Here is a 20,000-nt window from a genome sequence, read left to right as displayed (position 1 = left end):
GAAACCTTAACACTAGACAAAATTTATGCAATGATACACGTTTAGTTGTCAACACCATGACACACAATGTTATTGAAGCAAAACTTCTTACAGGATCACATGCTAACAATACTGTTCTGATTCCTACAATTGACCTTACAAGTTCTGACCTACAATTACCTTTTACACTTAAATGGCGACAGTTCCTCATTAAACCTGCATTTGCCATGACCATCAACAAATCACAAGGCCAAACCATGAACAAGGTTGGCATCTATCTCTCTGACCCCGTTTTTGGACATGGACAACTTTATGTGGCCTTCTCACGAGTTCGACGTTCATCTGACGTTAAAGTTAAGGTTATAAATGATCCATGCCAAGAGAAACTCATTCAAGAACAAGACACCATCTTTACTACTAATGTTGTGTACAAAGAAATTTTCCGATAAATCTTTACATTGTGCCTTGCGATTTATTCTTGGCTTCCTATATGCGTCATCTACACCTTCACACTATGCTATATCTCATACATACATCACGCTATTATAATTACCCAACACCAGGGGTTGGCGAGTGAAGCGAGCAGGGGTCCAGAGCCCCCTAGTATATATATATGTATATATGTGTGTGTGTGTATATATATATATATATATGTATATATATATATATATATATATATCTCTATATGTGTATATATATATATCTCTATGTGTGTGTGTGTGTGTATATATATATATATATATATCTACTAATAAAAGGCAAAGCCCTGACTGACTCACTCACTCATCACTAATTCTCCAACTTACCGTGTAGGTAGAAGGCTGAAATTTGGCAGGCTCATTCCTTACAGCTTACTTACAAAAGTTAGGCAGGTTTCATTTCGAAATTCTACACGTAATGGTCATAACTGGAACCTGTTTTTTGTCCATATACTCTAATGGAGGAGGCGGAGTCACATATCGCGTCATCACGCCACCTACGTAATCACGTGAACTAAAAACAAGGAGGAGATTTACAGCACGAGTCAAACGCGGGAACGAAGGTAAATGACGTTAATTTTTGAGTGTCTTTTAATACTGTGTAAGCATACATATTAACACATGTGCAATTAAACGTTTGCATTTACAGGGTGATTTCTCAGGCTTAAAAGCTCGCCTTTTATCAAACGCGGGAACAAAGGTAAATGACGTTAATTTTTGAGTGTCTTTTAATACTGTATAAGCATACATATTAACACGTGCTATTAAACGTGTGCATTTACGGGGTGATTTCTCAGGCTTAAAAGCTCGCCTTTTATCAAACGCGGGAACAAAGGTAAATGACGTTAATTTTTAGTGTCTTTTAATACTGTGTAAGCATACATTTTAACACGTGCAATTAAACGTGTGCATTTATGGGGTGATTTCTCAGGCTTAAAAGCTCGCCTTTTATTAAAATGGTAAATGCTAACTGTTTTCATTCTGAAGGGCACACACCACGTTGGATTTTGTAATGATAGTTGATTAGTAAGGTCTATTAAGGGATACTTACAGAATGATTAGTAATGCCTGTGAATGCCGATGCAAGTAGGAGAATGGGCGTGATCTAAAGAACGAGTAGTAACTTGTACAGTAAATGTCTCTAAAGTCTGTCTATTAAAAAGTTATTATCTTTCAATCCTGTGTATTGATTAAACTACGAACCTAACAAGATCACTACATGGTGTCAGAAGTGGCGGATTGGAAGAGGAATGTGAAGAAGAGGTTTGTGAAGAAGAGGTTCAGCTTTTGAACGAGTCGCGTGTCTGTGAGTAACCCGAAAACGTGATCAGAAAGTGCTAAGACGTTCTAGCAAAAGAGAAAAAAAAATGTTAGGATTACAGCCCCCACCAAATCTCCAGTTAAAGGGAAATGTAGCTGAAAATTGGAAAAGATTTAAACAGAGATTCGAGTTGTATCTTGCTGCGATTGAAGCAGATAGGAAAAGTGAAAAAATGAAAGCGTCTATGCTTCTACATGTAATTGGCGAAGAGGCGCTAAAGGTGTACAACAATTTTCAGTTTGAAGAAGATGGAGACAATATGAAATTGAACAACATAGTTGAAAAATTCGAAACGTATTGCAACCCAAAGCGCAATGTGACGTTTGAGCGGCACAAGTTTTTTTGCATGTTTCCAGAAAAGCGGAGAAACAATAGACCAGTATGTGATGGAATTGCGTAATAGGAGCTGTTCTAAGAAGAAACCGTCGAGACATCAAAGGACCAATAACCTCTAATCAGAACACTAACACCAGCGAAACAAATATTAACGAGAAAACAAGTATAAATCAGGAAAGAACATCTCAACTGCAAACACAATTAACCAGAATATCAAAACGTCAAGTAAAACCACCAGAACGACTCATTGAGACATGTTGAGGATTAAAGGAACATTTTCAATTAAGAAATGCTGAATTCCTTTAACAGTTGTGCTTTTTATACAGTTTGAATGCTGGATGTATGCCTGAAATGTTCTGGATAGTTCAGTTGTTTGAAGTGATAAAGAATTAAACGTGTGCATTTACGGAGTGATTTCTCAGGCTTAAAAGCTCGCTTTTTATTAAAAAGGTAAATGCAAACTGTTTTCATTCTGAAGGGCACAAACCACGTTGGATTCCAGCTGTTAAACGCGCAAAAATGTCAGTACACCAGATAAATAAGCGCAACATATTATCAGTTGTATTGTATGCTTACAATACATACAGAAATGTCTTAATCGTTAACTAATAGTATCGGATGGTGTTTTTCAACTCGCGCCTTGATTTAAACGATTGCATGTCTTGGTGGGTTTGCATAGCTTATTGTCAATATCTTTACACCTCTTTTTAAGACTTATTGACTGAAACGGGCTTTCATGAAAAAACTTAGGGCTTTGCTACAAGATACACCCTCCACAAGTTAAGGAAGTAAAAATAAAAGTATATATTTCTGTTTTATTTAAACCTTTTAAGTTTGTATGCATAGCCCCATTTGACTGTTTTTTTTTTTTTTTTTTCTTCTTCAGTAATATTTAATCTCCTTAAAGAAAAACAACATATGCATTTTGCTTTTTTTGTATCTCTTTAGTAATATTTAGTTAGGATCATCGTTCATCGTTGCAGCACAGGCAGGGGAAGTGACTTCCTCAGGGTCACACAGTGGTGTCAGTACCAGGATTTGAACTGACAAGCTCCGGGTTTACTGAAATATTACTGAAGAAAGAAAAAAAACGAAAACAGGCAAATGGGGCTATGCATACAAATTTCCATCCATCCATTATCCAACCCACTATATCCTAAATACAGGAGCCAATAAGTAGATATGTATATATACAGTATATATATATGAATGTATATATATATATATATATATGAATGTATGTATGTATGTATGTATATCTGTATGTCTATATTTATATGTATATATATATATATATATATATGTAGATATATATATATATATATATATACACATATACAAATTTACATATGTATATGTAGATATGTGTATATGTAGATATGTATATATATGTATATATGTTTATCTATATATATGGTTACATAACCTCTTTAACACACTACTTCTCCGCTGCGAAGCGCGGGTATTTTGCTAGTATATATATATATATGTATATATATATATATGTATGTATGTATGTATATGTATATATATTGGTTTTTTTTTTTATTATTCTCCCAGTGATGCCATTTTTGTTCATGTTTCCCTCCATTTCAAATATAACCTTCTCTAATCCAATTAAGGACTGCAGGGCTGAACATCTGTCTTGGTTCTGCTTGGGTTCAAGGAGGGAATCCACAATGGACAGTGTGTCAATGCATTACAAGGTCCCCTTCCATTTCAGCTGAGCATAGAATGCAGTTTACAAAAGTGTAAAACTTGTTCAATAAACTGTAAATCTTTTTGTTGGCAATAAGTGCATTAAGCCTATGACATATTCCAAATACTTACTGTAAGCTTTTGAAATACTTTACCAGAATGTTAATGCAGACATAGTTGCTGTTTATTTTTGTGACTTTTCATTTTTAGCTGTTGAAATCCTGGCTAAATTGGAGGTAGATCAGGAAATTGGCCAGTCTAATACTTTGTTTCTTTCCCTACAAATGAATTAATTAATTTCAATTGGAATTGTGTAATGAGTAGCTTTCTGGGAATTTGATGAAATTCTGCTGAATGACTATGGAGATGTTTTATTGTGCAAACGCAGACAAGATGTTTTAGCACAGTAAACAAAACATTTGTATGTGCCATGTTGCAAGCAAATTTACAGAAATACATAAGAGCTGAAGTTAATTTACTTTCATTCATTTATTCAAAGTGTCTTTCCAGAATCCTGACGTAGGCAGCAGCTATGGCTTCTTTCTCATTTCTGTATTTGAGATACCTGAATATGTCAAATGTCTTCATTCCAGTTACTCATCGTACCTAGCCAAGAAATGTTAATCGTTGATGAATCCTCTGTCTGTCCAGTCAGTACTAATTGGTCCAATGTTTCTTTTCACAACACATGGCCAACAAATTGAATTTGTCTTTTCATAATCACCTCTAGCAATTACCAAGTCATATCAGCTTTGTGCAACACCTCTACATTTGCAATCTTTTTAGTCCATGATATTTTTATCATTTTAGTTTCTTCAGAATAGCAATGAATATAGATTTATACTTCTCTTTTGGAAAACAACTCTCCTTATAAATCTTATTTGCCAACTGATTAATATGTTTAATACCAAACTCTTCAAGCTCTATCAGCATTTCAGTGACTATCCCTATTTGGTCCTGCCGCCTTCCCTTTTGTCATACTATCCAAAGCTGCTTTTATCTTGTTCTCCAATATCGGACTCCCACCTGTCATGTATATTTTAGGTTGGTTACTATGATTATCAAATAGCTCAGTAATATACTCATTCCATTGTTGCACCTTGTTCCATGATGACTGAACCATCTTTTGCTTTTATACATCCCACTGTCACTTGTTTCTGTTGTTCAATAGTCTGTCGTATCTTGTCATGGATATGCTGTGGGCTCTTTTGTTCAAGAAGCTCCAGTTCTTCACATTGCTCCATGTAAAAGTTCTCTTTTGCTTTACGACACTATGTATGTACCTCCTTGTTCAACTCCTTGTATTGTGCTCACCGTCTACTCATCTACCTGTGTTGTTCCATCGTAGCCAGTATTTCTTCAGTCATCCAGTCTTTCTTTCTCACTTTAGGAGTCATTGGTAACACAGTCTCATCAACTGTAGTTACTGCTGTGCTAAATCTCTCAAATTCTTTTTGAGCACCTTCATATTCATCTTTTCCACTTTTTTCCTGTTCTTCTTTCCTTAACCTGTGGTTTACTTGTTCTTTGCAAGTCCTTTTCATACTTTCTATTCTAAACTGAGAAAAGTCCAGTCTTAGATAGATAGATAGATACTTTATTAATCCCAGGGGGAAATTCTTGGATGGTGCTTTACCCGCCAATCTTTTTCAACTTATGTCTCACCACTATGGCTACCAACACATGATCACTATCACAGTCCGCTCCAGGATATCCTTTTACTTGGGTTACAGCATTACAAAATCTTTTATTAACTGTGGTGAAATCATTCTGGTTCTTTGTATTATCATCTGGGCTTCTCCATGTCCACTATTTTCTAGTGTTGTTCAAAGAACGTGTTAGTAATAGATTTTTCTGCTCACACCAATGAACCCATATTTAACCTCTATCATTACGCTCACCAAGGCCAAATGGCCTGACTACATTGCTACCATTTCATTGTCCCCGTCCAACGTTTGCGTTCAGGTCCCCCATAACAAATACAATCTCTTGATTCTTGCACCGTGTAGTCGATCTATCCATATCCGCATAGAAGTTCTGTAGATCATCCTCACTGCTACTACTCGTTGGTGCATAAACCTGACAACAACAATATCAAAAGGACATCCTTTCAATTTTACCACAAACACTGTGTCGGAAACTGCCCAGTACCCCTTCAGGCTTCCCACCATTCTTGCAGTTATTACCACTCCAACCCCACGTGCATGTTCTTTTTCCGATCCTGAGTAGATGAAGGTTGCATCCTGTAATTTCACTTCTCCAGATTGCGTCCCTCTGACCTCACTTAATCCCAGTATTTTAATGTTCAACGTTTTCATTTCAGCCACCACATTTGCTAGTTTACCTACTTGGTATAAAGTCCTTACATTCCATGTTGCAATTCGAAAATCTGTGGTCTCTGAATTATGATCTGAGTCATTGAAACAGTTGAAACAATCTTCTACTGAGCAAGGATACTTGAGCTGATTGCTGTAATTTTCCCTTTACACCATTATTCGTTCTTATTTGATTCTTATCCTATCTATAGCTATATTCATGGACAAAATAATGAAGTAGGGTGCCCAGTTTTTTAGCCTTTCTCAGTGCAGTAGGAACAGCCGTTTCGAAATGTAATGTCCACCAATGACTTGTGTAATGTCCATCGTTGACTTATGCTATCACACACCGCCCCGCCCCCATCCAGTGGAGCCGAGTCCATCGCAAAATTCTCAGAGCTCAGGTCTCTTTATCTGGGAGTGGGGTGCCTGGAGTTCTATAGGGTAAATAATATATCGTTATTTGGAATACATACATTTTACGTGTATTCTGTGTCTACAATGATCTGTGTAAGAGTAGGATGAAAGGAACTGCTGAACACATAGCTAAAACAGAAACTTTTTCCATGTCATACTAATAATGACACGAAGTGTATAATGTGTGAAGACTTTAGTCCAAATATCAAATAAACATATTATGCGCTTTTATGCAAGAATATAACCAAAAGAAAAAAAATCATTCGATTTTCATGTAGCTGTCAATGAGTTAAAATCCCAAGCTCAAATGTCAATTGACAGGAAGGTGATCTGTATTTTTGAATGGTGCAGAGTTAATAACTGCTGCCTTATTACCCAGAGGTTCTGGGGTAGAGGTCGGGCACTCTGCGTTTTGAGTAGTGAGCTGCTATTATTATTACAGTAACATAATAAAAACATACATTTGATTTGAGTCTGCGACACCTGGTGTAATTTTGGTTATTTGTAAAAGTTAGCGCTTGTTTTTTTTTTTATTATTCAGTTTTATGTCAGTGACGTTCACGTGGTACAACAAACTTGCCTGTCCCTCTCTGAGTTGGCATTTATCTCCATTCTTTTCACAAAAGCATAAGTTAAAAATATATATATACTAAGAATAAACTAGAAAGTTGCATTGCCTGCACATGAGGTTTGTGATCATTTGCGCTCCTTTTCATGGTTGATTTTATGGCTCTCTGCCCTGGTAAGGACTTCAGCACCCAGCAGTTAGTGCTAGACTGAAGACAAGAAGGTAGTATTAATGCTTCCCTTTTACAGAGTGCACCTGCATGGCATTTTGATGGCTTTTATATGTAAATAGCAATTACTTGAGCACCGCTAAGATTTTTTTTGCTGTATCTGATGCTGTGTGTGTTACAATAATAATAAAAGTATGGAAAAGCACGTGCAAACATAAACCCTAAAGCCCAGAATTGTTAACCTAAGTTTGAATCTATTTGAATATTATTTTTATTTGAAACATTCAAACCTTATTTTTGGATAATTTGACAATTTCTAATCAATTTATAGTTTTATTTTAAGAACATTAGTCTTTTCTACTTTTGCTTCTGGAACTTACTTGCAGCTAAAACCAAGATAGATTTTTTTCCTTCTGATGTAGGAATAATGACCGAAACACTATAGCTGAATGTAACAAGCCATATTATCAGGGGTTCCTTGTTTGTGTGTTTTAATCAAAGAGACATTCATTTCTGAATTCTGGAAATAGTGCTAGAATTAGCTTCAGCTTTCAGGGACTCAAGAGAATGGCCCTGGTTTGTTTTTTGTGTGAAATACTTGATTTTTATAACAGTTTTTACAAATTGCATGTTTTTATATTAAACTGTTTCTTCACTGTAACCTTGCGAAAACTAAATGTTCAAACGCTTTATTTAAATGTCCTACTGGGTAACAATTGCAAGTGAATTTCATTTGACTCCCTATGATTCAGGGAAATGTTATGTATTAACGAACTTTGTTGATCAGGGTTTTTTTTTTTTATTTTTTCTGATGTCCCATTTATTATTGAACACATATTTAGTTGTCTCTTTATATCTTGTAAATTTTGGTAATGTTTGGTTGCATACGCTTTCCTGAGTATAACACACTGATTTTTTTTGGATAATTTTTAAATTATTTTTAAATATAAAAATAAACACTCAAAAAGTTTCAAATAACAAAAGTAATACTACTACAATATAATCCTGTCCCAAACAGTACATGCATATCCAAAAATCACTCCGAATCCCATCCTGAAATTCACACAACAAAACAAAATTAACAAAAACAAACCCAAAGTCCTGAGTTTCAGATGCAGAAGTAAAACCACAAAAGAGACTGACAGCAATGGAAAGGCTCTAACAACAAAAAAAGTTGTATAGTAGGGTAAAAAAGTTGTATAGTAGGGTTTTTTTGAAGACAAACATACATTTTAAAACACAGTGTCCCAATGTATGTCTCTTTAATAATGAGAAAAGCGTTTATTCCAAATTGAAATAACAGAAACCTTTTGTAAGAGGATTTAGATAATAAGTAGATTGATGATAAAAGGACTTTGCTTGAAGGGATTGTTGTTAAAGATGTAATGGATATGAAGGAGTAATAGACTGTAAACAGACACCATTTCTCTTAAGAACTTTCCTGAGACAGATTAAAAGAAAAGGGGAGTTGGTCTCGTCCATTGTGAGAAATGAACGTCTGCAATGGAGCTCTGCTGGCAATGGTGTTAATTTGCTTTTTTTTGTTTGTTTGTTACTATCATTTCGAGGTATCCTGTATTTAGTCAACCCGAGAGGATTTAAATACAATATATAACTCGGGCGCCGCCGAGAGTGGCAGCCTTTTCAGCAGCTCTGTGTACGACTTTAAATTTCTACCTTTTTTCTCTTTTTTATTATTTTTTATTGATCACTCCTATCACTTTCTTTTATGTGGATTCGTTCCCTGGACACTTTTACTTTTATAACATGGACATGGATTTTTACACACTGAGACTCGTCTATTCAAGTAGTCAACTTCAAGCGCTGAGAAAAATTCCAGTGTCTGTGTGGTTCCCTATTTACCCGACGAGGTAAGAAGGCGGTATCGTGGCAGCAGAGCCGGCACTAAGCTAAAAATGAAGCGGCTTGCGAGAAAGTGGCATTTTAAGCCTTCGGTGCCTTCTATGATCCTGGGAAATGTGAACTCACTACCAAATAAGATCGACTTACTGGCTGCGCTGGTGAAAAATGTCAGGACCTACAGAGAATGCAGTTTGTTGTGTTTTTGTGAAACGTGGCTAACTACCGCCATCCCAGATGTTAACGTGGAGCTACCCGGCTTTAGCACAGTTAGAGCGGACAGAGACGCAAGTACCTGTGGGAAACACAAAGGAGGAGGTCTAGCTCTCTATGTCAATACAAGATGGTGCAACTCTGGACATGTTAACGTCAAAATCTCCACTTGCTGCAGGGACATCGAACTGTTGGCCATAAGTTTGCGTCCCTATTACTTGCCCAGAGAGTTTGGACACGTCATTGTTGTTACTTTTTACATCCCTCCTCAGGCGGACATGGAGATAGCGAGTGACATCATCCATTCTGCTGTTGCTAAGTTACAAACGCAGCACCCTGAGGCACTTGTGCTAATCGCTGAAGATTTTAACCATGTGACGCTGGACAAAACATTACCTGCCTTCTCCGAGTATGTGGACTGTAACACCCGGGGGAAATAAGAATATTGATTTACTGTATGCAAACTTTAAAGACGCATGCAGCGCCACGCCGCTGCCTGTGCTTAGGAAAGCAGATCATAACCTAGTTCTGCTTCAGCCTCACTACAAACCAAGAGTGAGGGGGCTACCTACAACCACACGCTTATTCAGGAAGTGGTCCCCTGAGGCAGAGCAGGCACTAAGAGACTGCTTTGGAACTACAGACTGGGATATCCTGCAGGGGTCACATAGTGAGAACATTGAGGAGGTTGTTGACTGCACTACTGACTACATCAACTTCTGTATGGACATTGTAGTTCCAGTAAGAACAGTACGCTGCTATGCTAACAACAAGCCATGGATTACAAGTGACATCAAGGGCCTTTTGAACCAGAAGAAAAGGGCTTTAAAAGCAGTGATCAGCATGAGCTCAAGCGCGTGCAGAAGGAACTCCAAGTCCAGCGAAGGAGCAGGAAAAAGCTGGAATAGAAGTTGCAGAATAACAGCATGAAGGAAGTGTGGGATGGGATGAAGATCATCACTGGCTGCAGCTCGAAGCGGGGTACCACCATCGAGAGAGATGTGAAGAGAGCAAACCAAATGAACAACTTCTTTAACAGGTTTGACCACCCTAACCCACTCTCACCTTGGAGTACTGCACCCTCCACCCATCTTTCTGCTAATACTAGCATAGGAGAGACATCCCCACCCACAATTACAGCAGCACAGGTGAGCAGAGAGCTAAGGAAACTTCGTGCCAGCAAAGCAGCGGGTCCAGATGGAGTATCGCCACGACTGCTGAAGGCCTGAGCGCTGGAGCTGAGGAGTCCTCTACTGTGCATCTTCAACCTGAACCTGGAACAGGGGAGAGTCCCGAGGCTTTGGAAAACATCTTGTATCACCCCAGTCCCAAAGGTATCACGTCCTAGTGAGCTGAGCGACTTCCGGCCTGTCACTCTGCCGTCACATGTGATGAAGACCATGGAACAGCTGCTGCTTCACCACCTGAGGCCACAGGTACGCCACACCCTCAACCCTCTGCAGTTCGCATACCAGGAGAAGGTATATGCGTAACCAGACCTCAGTATATGCGTCTCGGGAACTGCAGGTCTGACATTGTGGTCAACAACACAGGAGCGCCGCAGGGGACTGTACTTTCTCCGGTCCTGTTCAGCCTATATACATCGGATTTCCAATACAACTCAGAGTCCTGCCATGTGCAAAAGTTCGCTGACGACACTGCTATCGTGGGCTGCATCAGGAGTGGGCAGGAGGAGGAGTATAGGAACCACATCAAGGACTTTGTTAAATGGTGCGACTCAAACCACCTACACTTGAACACCAGCAAAACCAAGGAGCTGGTGGTGGATTTTAGGAGGCCTATACCCCTTCTGGACCCCGTGATCATCAGAGGTAACTGTGTGCAGAGGATACAGACCTATAAATACCTGGGAGTGCAGCTGGATGATAAATTGGACTGGACTGCCAATACTGATTCTCTGTGCAAAAGAGGACAGAGCCGGCTATACTTCCTTAGAAGACTGGCGTCCTTCAACATCTGTAATAAGATGCTGCAGATGTTCTATCAGACGGTTGTGGCGAGTGCCCTCTTCTACGCCGTGGTGTGCTGGGGAGGCAGCATTAAGAAGAAGGACATCTCACGCCTGGACAAACTGGTGAGGAAAGCAGGCTCTATTGTAGGCACGGAGCTGGACAGTTTGACATCCGTGGCAGAGCGACGGGTGCTCAAAAGACTCCTATTAATTATGGAGGATCCAATGCATCCACTAAACAGTTTCATCTCCAGACAGAAGAGCAGCTTCAGCGACAGACTGCTGTCACTGTCCTGCTCCACTGACAGACTGAGGAGATCGTTCCTCCCCCAAAATATGTGACTCTTCAATTCCAACCCTAGGGGGTAAACGTTAACATTATTCAAAGTTATTTTCTGTTATACCTGCATTTTTATTACTCTTTAATTTAATATTGTTTTTGTATCCGTATGCTGCTGCTGGAGTATGTGAATTTCCCCTTGGGATTAATAAAGTATCTATCTATCTATCTATCTATCCTATCTATCCTATCTATCTAAAGCATGAACATAAGACTAAGGGTCCAACAAATTCTAAACTGGTCTCATGTTCATAATTTGGCCTACCAGAGACTGACTTGGAAGAGACAGGCAAAGGAATGGATCTTCCAGGACCTCATGCTGCAGCACCAGCTCCTGTCAAAAGCGAAAGAGGTAGAAAAACTGCAAGTGAGGCGGGCAATGAGAATTCTCTGATCTCAGGCGCGTTACTGGAACTGAGCAGGGCCTCTTTGTCCCCGCTGTCAACTATTACCAGTAGTACCCCCATTGAGTTGAGACCTATGTGATGGAGATCATCCCAATTCAGCCAGTCAAAAGCTTTCTTTGCATATAAAGACAAAATTGCAGCAGGAGATTCTAAATTAGGAATAGATTAAGTGACATGAAGTGATTTGCATAAGTTATCTGAAGACATGTGAGACTTAATAAAGGCAGTTTGATCTAAGTGAATTTTAGCTAATAACTTAATGTCTGTATTGATAAGGGAGATGGGTGTATAATTCTTACACAATGTACAGTAAATATTTATTCTGCTTATGTAGTAATTGCAGCCATATTCAAGCTCGGATGAAGCTGAGAGCAATTAATTGAAAACAGAAACGTTTGAGATAAAAGTTTAAATAATTGATTCCAAAATGCTAATATTAGCTCTGGTGGCATACCGTCAATACCAGGGGCTTTACCCTTGTTCATGACAGAAAGTGCTGGGTGTTACTGTTTTAAGAGAAATTGGTACATCCAGTAAGGAGGCCTGTTGTTCTGATATTCTATGGATATATAGATTTGATAAAAAAAAGTAATTACTTCATGAGCTGAAGTATTATCTGAGGAAAATAATTGGACCAAAATTCAGAATTTATTTATTTAGGGCATTGTGTAAAATTTCCCTTTTCTAGGTGGAATTGTAGCAAATAACTCAGAGTTGTGTAAATATAATGCTAGGTAACATCCAGGATGTGAAGATGCTGAATACAGTTTTAATACATGAAATTTTTAATTCAGATTTAGAGTTGTGCATTCGAGGGTGTGATTGTTCCAAAGCTGCCAGTTTGCTTTCAAGTATAGATTTTTTTTTAATTTGGTTTGGTTAATATCAGAAGCAAAAGAAATTGAGTTATTTCTAATGAATCCCTTGATTGCCTCCCACACAATTGAAGGGTCTGAACTTCTGTTTATTAAATGCATTCTTCTAGATTTGTTTTAAACTGGGAACAAAAATGATTATTTTTCAACAGAGTAGTGTTGAATATACATTTTGGCATTTGTAGAGGAATCTATGAAAGATGTAAATTTGTTACGTTGCTCTTGTGATCTGACAGTGACAACTGAACTAGTTTAGAGCTATGAAAAATGGAAAAAAGGGATTGAAAAATATAAATTGTTCTTGTTTTTATAATTTGATTTTTTTTATATTTTTATTTTCTTGATAGTGATTTTTGTCAAGTATGAGAAGGAAGATAATTCTTTTAAGAAGAAATGAATTGCGCGATAGCAGTTCTTTAAGTTCAGGTTACTAAAAGACTATCTAAGCACAAGCCAGGAGTGTAGAGTTTCATTCTTCTATTCTATCTTGTCGTCATTTGTAAGCAAGGCAGCCATATTCTGATAGATAACAATCCCATATAACAACACAGAATGAAATACAAAATACCATAAGTTCAATTAACCTTAACATTACAGTGAAAAATAACGAATACATCAAATTATATACAGTACCAATTAATAGTAATGTAAGTAAACTGTCCAGTCTTCTCAAAATAAAAGAGAGAGAATCCAAACAGTAACATTCCCAGAATCCTGATTACTTGGAGATGCTTTGCGGAGAAGGAAGCCTGCCTGAATAAAGAAGGGAATCAGTAGTTCAGATGGCTTTGTTCACATCCTCATAGGCCTAGAAGGAGGATCCAGACTTTTAGAGATGATGGGTAAAGAATGAAAGACTTGAAACTGGATTCTTTGTCCTTCATCACAGCAGGATATAATGCTTTTCACTTTGTTGCTGCAACCCATCTGAAATCAGGGAAGAAGTGAAGTATTGATCCATCATACTTCAAAGGCTGAGATTTCCTGAAACTTAAGTATTTCTTGGCAATTGGTAAAGCACAGAAGGCAGAAAATGAAAGTACACAGGCATGCTGTTAACTTGGGTTCTGCAAGATGGGACCCAAGCTGGTAACTTGGAGGAGGTAAAGCCAACCAGGTCAAAGCATTCTGTTCCGTCTAATAAGCAAAAAAGATGTACATTGCATCTGTGGTTATGGTCCTCCAGATCTGTCAGCTTGTCAGACAGTATGTCCTACTGTTTTTTTTTATCTCAGAAAACATTTCCTTGGCTTGTTGTAGTTGTTCCTCCCTACTGTAAAGCAGTAATATTGAGAGAAAGGGCTATATTTTAGATTTAAATGTATTGTGCTCCTCACTTATCTTTGAGGTAAATTCCTTAAAAGAGGAATTTAAAGTAGAAGACTGTTTAATAATCAGCAAATAATGTGATTCCTGGAACTCGTCTTGACAATTCAGTATTTTTGAAGTCTCTTTTACCTCCATCAGTGACATAACAAGCGACATAACTGCACTTCTTCACCAATGTGATCTCTTCAATGCAATCAGCAGTATTTCTGGGGAGTTTATCCTGAAGGTACTGCTGTTCAAATATAAATTATGTGTGACATTTATGGATAAAATAGCAGTTGAGAGGAAAGCACCAGGACTAATGAGCTTATTTCTCGTAAAGCTCGTGGGAGTTCTCTCTGACTTTTTTCCCATTGCTTTTGTAACCAGTGCCATAAATAAACATAGAGGCATTGCATAGGAAAGCCATATCACAAGCTAATTGGCCAAATACTACACTGGCTTCTAGAGGAATGTTTAGCTAAGTCAACATCCAAAAGCCATGTTACACTATCCTTTCTTGTTGTGGAGGACTAGAGACAGAGCACGAATGTTGTCTAGAGCGATCCTGTACTAAAGACAGTTCTTAATTATAATCTGTTGCACCTCTGCCATCCTAATATAGATATCACTTTTTTAAATATACTTTTTGTGCCTCTCTCATAATCAGTCTGAACTTAAAAGCAAAGAGGGCAGCTTTAATACAATAGGGACAAGGAAATGATACCTGGTCTAAAGAGACATGCACTGGTTGGTGCCTGAAGATCGAAGCATATTATCGTCAAAAACAAAACCTTAAATAGAAGTCAAAAGTCATAGACAAAGAAAATCACATGCAAAGTCTCGATTGATATTAGCAGTTTCAGCTAACCAGTGCCTCAGTCATTTTCCATAGCAATGTTGTGGCATATGCCCTACAAAATGTAGATATTGGTACTAAGAATCACTCCTCTTTCTGTATGTAAGCTAGCCTGCCATATTGTTAAGCAATATATCATAAAGCCAGTAGCACCTGTTGTTCTGTAACACCCTCTTTAGTTTCCTTGAACCAGTTATTACCATCCATTAACTATTTCTTGTGTCATGCTTTTTTTTTTTACTTACTTCAGAATTTTACTTTTTTTTCTCTTTCAGTCGTCTTCTCAAAACAGACCTGGAACTTGAGGTTCTTCGTTATACCAATAGGATCTCAAGTGAAGCCCACAAAGAGGTAAGCTCTAATTCTTATTTCAAGTGTATTTTGAAACCTTTTTATAACTGTTCTTAAGTATATTACAGTTAGCATTGGCATTTCTGTGAGCATGCCAATGTAATGGACTGACACTATAATTAAGGCTGACTCTTCCCTTGCATCCATTACTGCCAGATCTTCCCTTGCATCCATAACTGCCAGAAAACACTGTTGGATCACACAACCTTATAATAGAAATATAGGGTCTTGATAAGTACATGTACATATAGGAATTTGTTTTGTAGTGCCTGGTGTTAGGACTGTGGTATTTGTTTTTCACAATGACTTGCATTCCATGTAAATGCCATACAACATAATACATTCATTTTAGTTAACGTAGTAGTGTAGATGTCCCATGTTATACATAATGGGCCTTACCAAGAACACCAACTGCCATGAAGGTAATAGATTATTTTTTGAATTTTTTTAAGAAGATAAAACAGATATTTACTGTTCCCTAATGCCATTAAAATGTTGTAAACAATTTTTAACTAATGTCATGTGACTTAAGAAAACACCTTATTATCCTTTCAGCTCACAAAATGCATAAAAAAATGCGTCACACATCCAAGAGATTATGATATGCTAACGCCCACTTGAGTACAGAAGCGTATTAGAGCCATGGAGAAGAAAAAAAAAGTAAACGTCATTTTAAAATCAAATGTTTAGTTTACTAGATTTTCTCAAATCCCATCATAAGTAATGTAGCACCTTAAATGCTTTCTGTTAAGTGTTCCCTGATCCATGTTACTCCGTACATGTTTCTTAAACTGACTTCCTCTCTTCCTCTCCTTAACTTTATTCTCGACATATACTTTTTTTTTCTTCGCTGTTTCCGTATTTTTTTTTCTTCTCCGTGGCCATGGAGCACACTGCCTTTTTTTCCCTACCAGTAACCCCGCGATTCTCGAAAGAATCGCAAATCCAAGAATGGCAATCACTTTCTGTTCCCTCCGATATTTGGAGGGATGAAATATCATGGAGGGTGGGTGCATCCTGGGAAATTTTTCATTCAATTAAATAAACATATTTGTACTGAAGCGGTTTCTTTTTGGAGCTGTGACTCATCTGTTTCTGGTGTTTCAGAAGCACGTTGAAGGCGCCTTTGTTTATTGTTTTTATCCATGCAGTCTCTTTTTTGTTTTTCTATGGCTGTGTCATCAGCTAGAAGTCGTTTGCTGATGGCGGTGGATTCGCGTGCTGAAGTGACGATGGCGGCGGACCCAGGCTTGGAGGGGCACATTACTAAACGAAGGTGGTATATGTGGTGGTGTGGGTGGCCGCATTCGGGCAGCGGTGGTAGTGTGTACGGCTTGCCTGTTGCCTCTGGCATCTGTGCATATATACTGTACAATCTGGCGTGCACGCTTTACCTCAGGTTTAGTTTACAGGTCATATCCATACGGGCTCCTTTTTGTATTTCTAATTATCGAGCTCCTTCATTTTGGAGCCGTGACTCCTTTGCCTCTGCTGTTTCAGAAGCGCGTTGTGGGCGCCTTCGTTCGTTGCTTTTATCCATACGGGTTCATTTTTGTATTTCCGTTGGTTGAGCTCTTTCATTTTGGAGCTGTGACTTCTTTGCTTCTGGTGTTTCTGAAGCGTGTTGTAGGAGCCTTTGTTTATTGTTTGTATCCATGCGGTCTTGTTTTTGTTTCTCTGTGGCTGTGTCATTAGGTAGAAGTCATTTACTGTTACGAATCATAATTCAACTTACTTTTAATACTGAATTACCGTTACGTGATTCGAATATGCCACACTGACTGCTGGCACATACAAATTATGTAAACATTTTAGTGACGGAAACAATTTATTCACAAAACATCTTATCTTAAACTTCATATGTGCAAGATGATTTACAGAATGTCTCATCCTGTTCATTATCATGTTCAATACTTGTACTTGAAACCCAAAAAATCGATCATAAAATCAGACCCTGACTTATACGCCCGCTCAAAAATGCAACACTTAATTTTTTTTTCTCTATCTATATATATATATATATCTATCTATATATATATATATATATATCTAAGAGATCCTACTCTGCTGGGCCCTTGAGCAAGGCCCTTAACCTGTAATTGCTCCAGGGGGCGCTGTACAATGGCTGACCCTGCGCTCTGACCCCAAGGGGTATGCGAAAAAAACTAACAAACACTGTTGTAAGTCGCTCTGGATAAGAGCGTCTGCTAAATGATGTAAATGTAAATATATATGTATGTATATATATGTATATGTGTATATATATATATATATATACATCCCCGTGCTTCGCAGCGGCGAAGTACTGCTTTTAAATTTTTATTAAGAAGAAAAGAAAACTTTTTTAAATTGAGGGAAAACATATCAATAACAATTTGTTAAGGATCTGTTTTTTTGTAAAGCTGACTTCACACAGCCTCTCCGCTGTTTTATAAACGAACGCCATATAAGGTGTTCCTTTTTCGTTGCTTTGCCAACGGAAGCAGCCTTTTTATTTAATCCTGTTTTTACGATTGTTCTGTTTGTATACCACGTTGTCAGTTCAGCACTCCGGTTGTAATATGACCAAGCTGTGCAAGCTTACTGTTAAGAATGCAACGTATAGTTGTACAGGAGAAAAGCAATCTTGCCTCAAATCAATGGCAACCTTTTGTAGGTCTATGAACTTAATTTAAACTTTAGGTTTACACGGTGCTCTGTTTCCATAGTACCTGCACTCAAGAATATATCTGCATGCGTCAGTCGCTGAAATCCCCGTGCTTCGCACCAGCGAAGTACTGCTTTTAAATTTTTATTAAGAAGAAAAGAAAACCTTTTTAAATTGAGGGAAAATATACCAATAACAATTTGTTAAGGATCTGTTTTTTTGTGAAGCTGACTTCACACAGCCTCTCCGCTGTTTTTACGATTGTTCTGTTTGTATACCACGTTGTCAGTTCAGCACTCCGGTTGGAATATGACCAAGCCGTGCAAGCTTACTGTTAAGAATGCAACGTATAGTTGTACAGGAGAAAAGCAATCTTGCCTCAAATCAATGGCAACCTTTTGTAGGTGTGTGAACTTAATTTAAACTTTAGGTTTACACGGTGCTCTGTTTCCATAGTACCTACACTCATGAATATATCTGTATGCGTCAGTCGCTGAAATCCCCGCGCTTCGCACCGGCGAAGTACTGCTTTTAAATTTTTATTAAGAAGAAAAGAAAACCTTTTTAAATTGAGGGAAAATATACCAATAACAATTTGTTAAGGATCTGTTTTTTTGTGATGCTGACTTCACACAGCCTCTCCACTGTTTTATAAGCGAACGCCATATAAGATGTTCCTTTTTCGTTGCTTCGGCAACGGAAGCAGCCTTTTTATTTAATCCACGGGTTGTCCGCTGTTTTATTGTTCGTTTATTACGATTGTTATAGTTCTGTTTGTATACCACGTTGTCAGTTCAGCACTCCGGTTGTAATATGACCAAACCGTGCAAGCACACTCTTGAGAATGCAACGTATAGTTGTACAGGAGAAAAGCAATCTTGCCTCAAAGTTCAGTCAGTTCACGTGAGCCGCTCTCTTGTGTGATGTTGCGATGTCCACGGCTTTATTTAATGTTAGCTAAGACCCGGCACTTAAAAGTTTCTCGCTACAGCAATTTTAACTCCATTACAAAGTGATTCAAATTCTCGTTTATACCTCGTGTCTTCTCATTAAACTTGTATCTCGCGAATATGGTATTGCAAACAGCAGGAGGAGCGTTTCTATAAACTTAATTTAAACTTACGGTTTACACCGTGCTTTCTCAATTGTGTAATGAATGTTTTCTTCAACGCTCTTTGAGGCTGTTCCTTGTTTTCAGTTCACGTGATTACGTAGGAGGCGTGATGACGCGACACGCAACTCCGCCTCTCACGGCCATCGAGCTGCACTCCATTCCAGTACATGGACAAAAAAGAGGTTCCAGTTATGACCATTACGCGTAGAATTTCGAAATGAAACCTGCCTAACTTTTGTAAGTAAGCTGTAAGGAATGAGCCTGCCAAATTTCAGCCTTCTACCTACACGGGAAGTTAGAGAATTAGTGATGAGTGAGTGAGTCAGTCAGTCAGTCTGTCAGTGAGGGCTTTGCCTTTTATTAGTATAGATATATATATTCACGGCATTCGAAGTCTGTGTCACAATCTGATTGTATGGGTGGTTACCTACCAGGTAACGCTTGTGGTTGGCCAGCAATCTGCTAACATCCGCCACGGTGCCCTCAGTTTGTGAGGAGCAGATCATAGAATGGTTGAAATAGTTTACTGTCAAATAAATGCAAAGAGTGCACGACACGTGTTTCGCCCTCATTCTGGGCTCATCAGGTGTACACACTCCACTGCACTCCCTCTCGGGAATCGAACCTCGGACGTCAGCGCCAGAGGCGATGCCCCTAACGTTGCGCCGATGTTAGCAGATTGCTGGCCAACCACAAGCGTTACCTGGTAGGTAACCACCCATACAATCAGATTGTGACACAGACTTCGAATGCCGTGAATGTAATTACCCAG

General features: G+C 38.3%; 1 protein-coding gene across 1 annotated transcript in view; it reads left to right on the top strand.

The window, feature by feature from the left end:
* pepd (peptidase D) overlaps positions 1–20,000 on the top strand; it is a 347,373-nt gene that overhangs the window by 145,047 nt on the left and 182,326 nt on the right. The window contains exon 8 of the mRNA XM_051931543.1: positions 15,392–15,467. Coding sequence (XP_051787503.1) covers positions 15,392–15,467 — 76 coding nt within the window. The remainder of the gene's footprint in view (positions 1–15,391; positions 15,468–20,000) is intronic.

Source organism: Erpetoichthys calabaricus, chromosome 9 (assembly GCF_900747795.2).
Source record: "Erpetoichthys calabaricus chromosome 9, fErpCal1.3, whole genome shotgun sequence".
In the NCBI taxonomy this organism is placed as follows: Eukaryota; Metazoa; Chordata; class Cladistia; order Polypteriformes; family Polypteridae; genus Erpetoichthys; species Erpetoichthys calabaricus.
The sequence above is the reverse complement of the archived record's forward strand: the minus strand, read 5'-3'. Positions and strand labels throughout refer to the sequence as shown.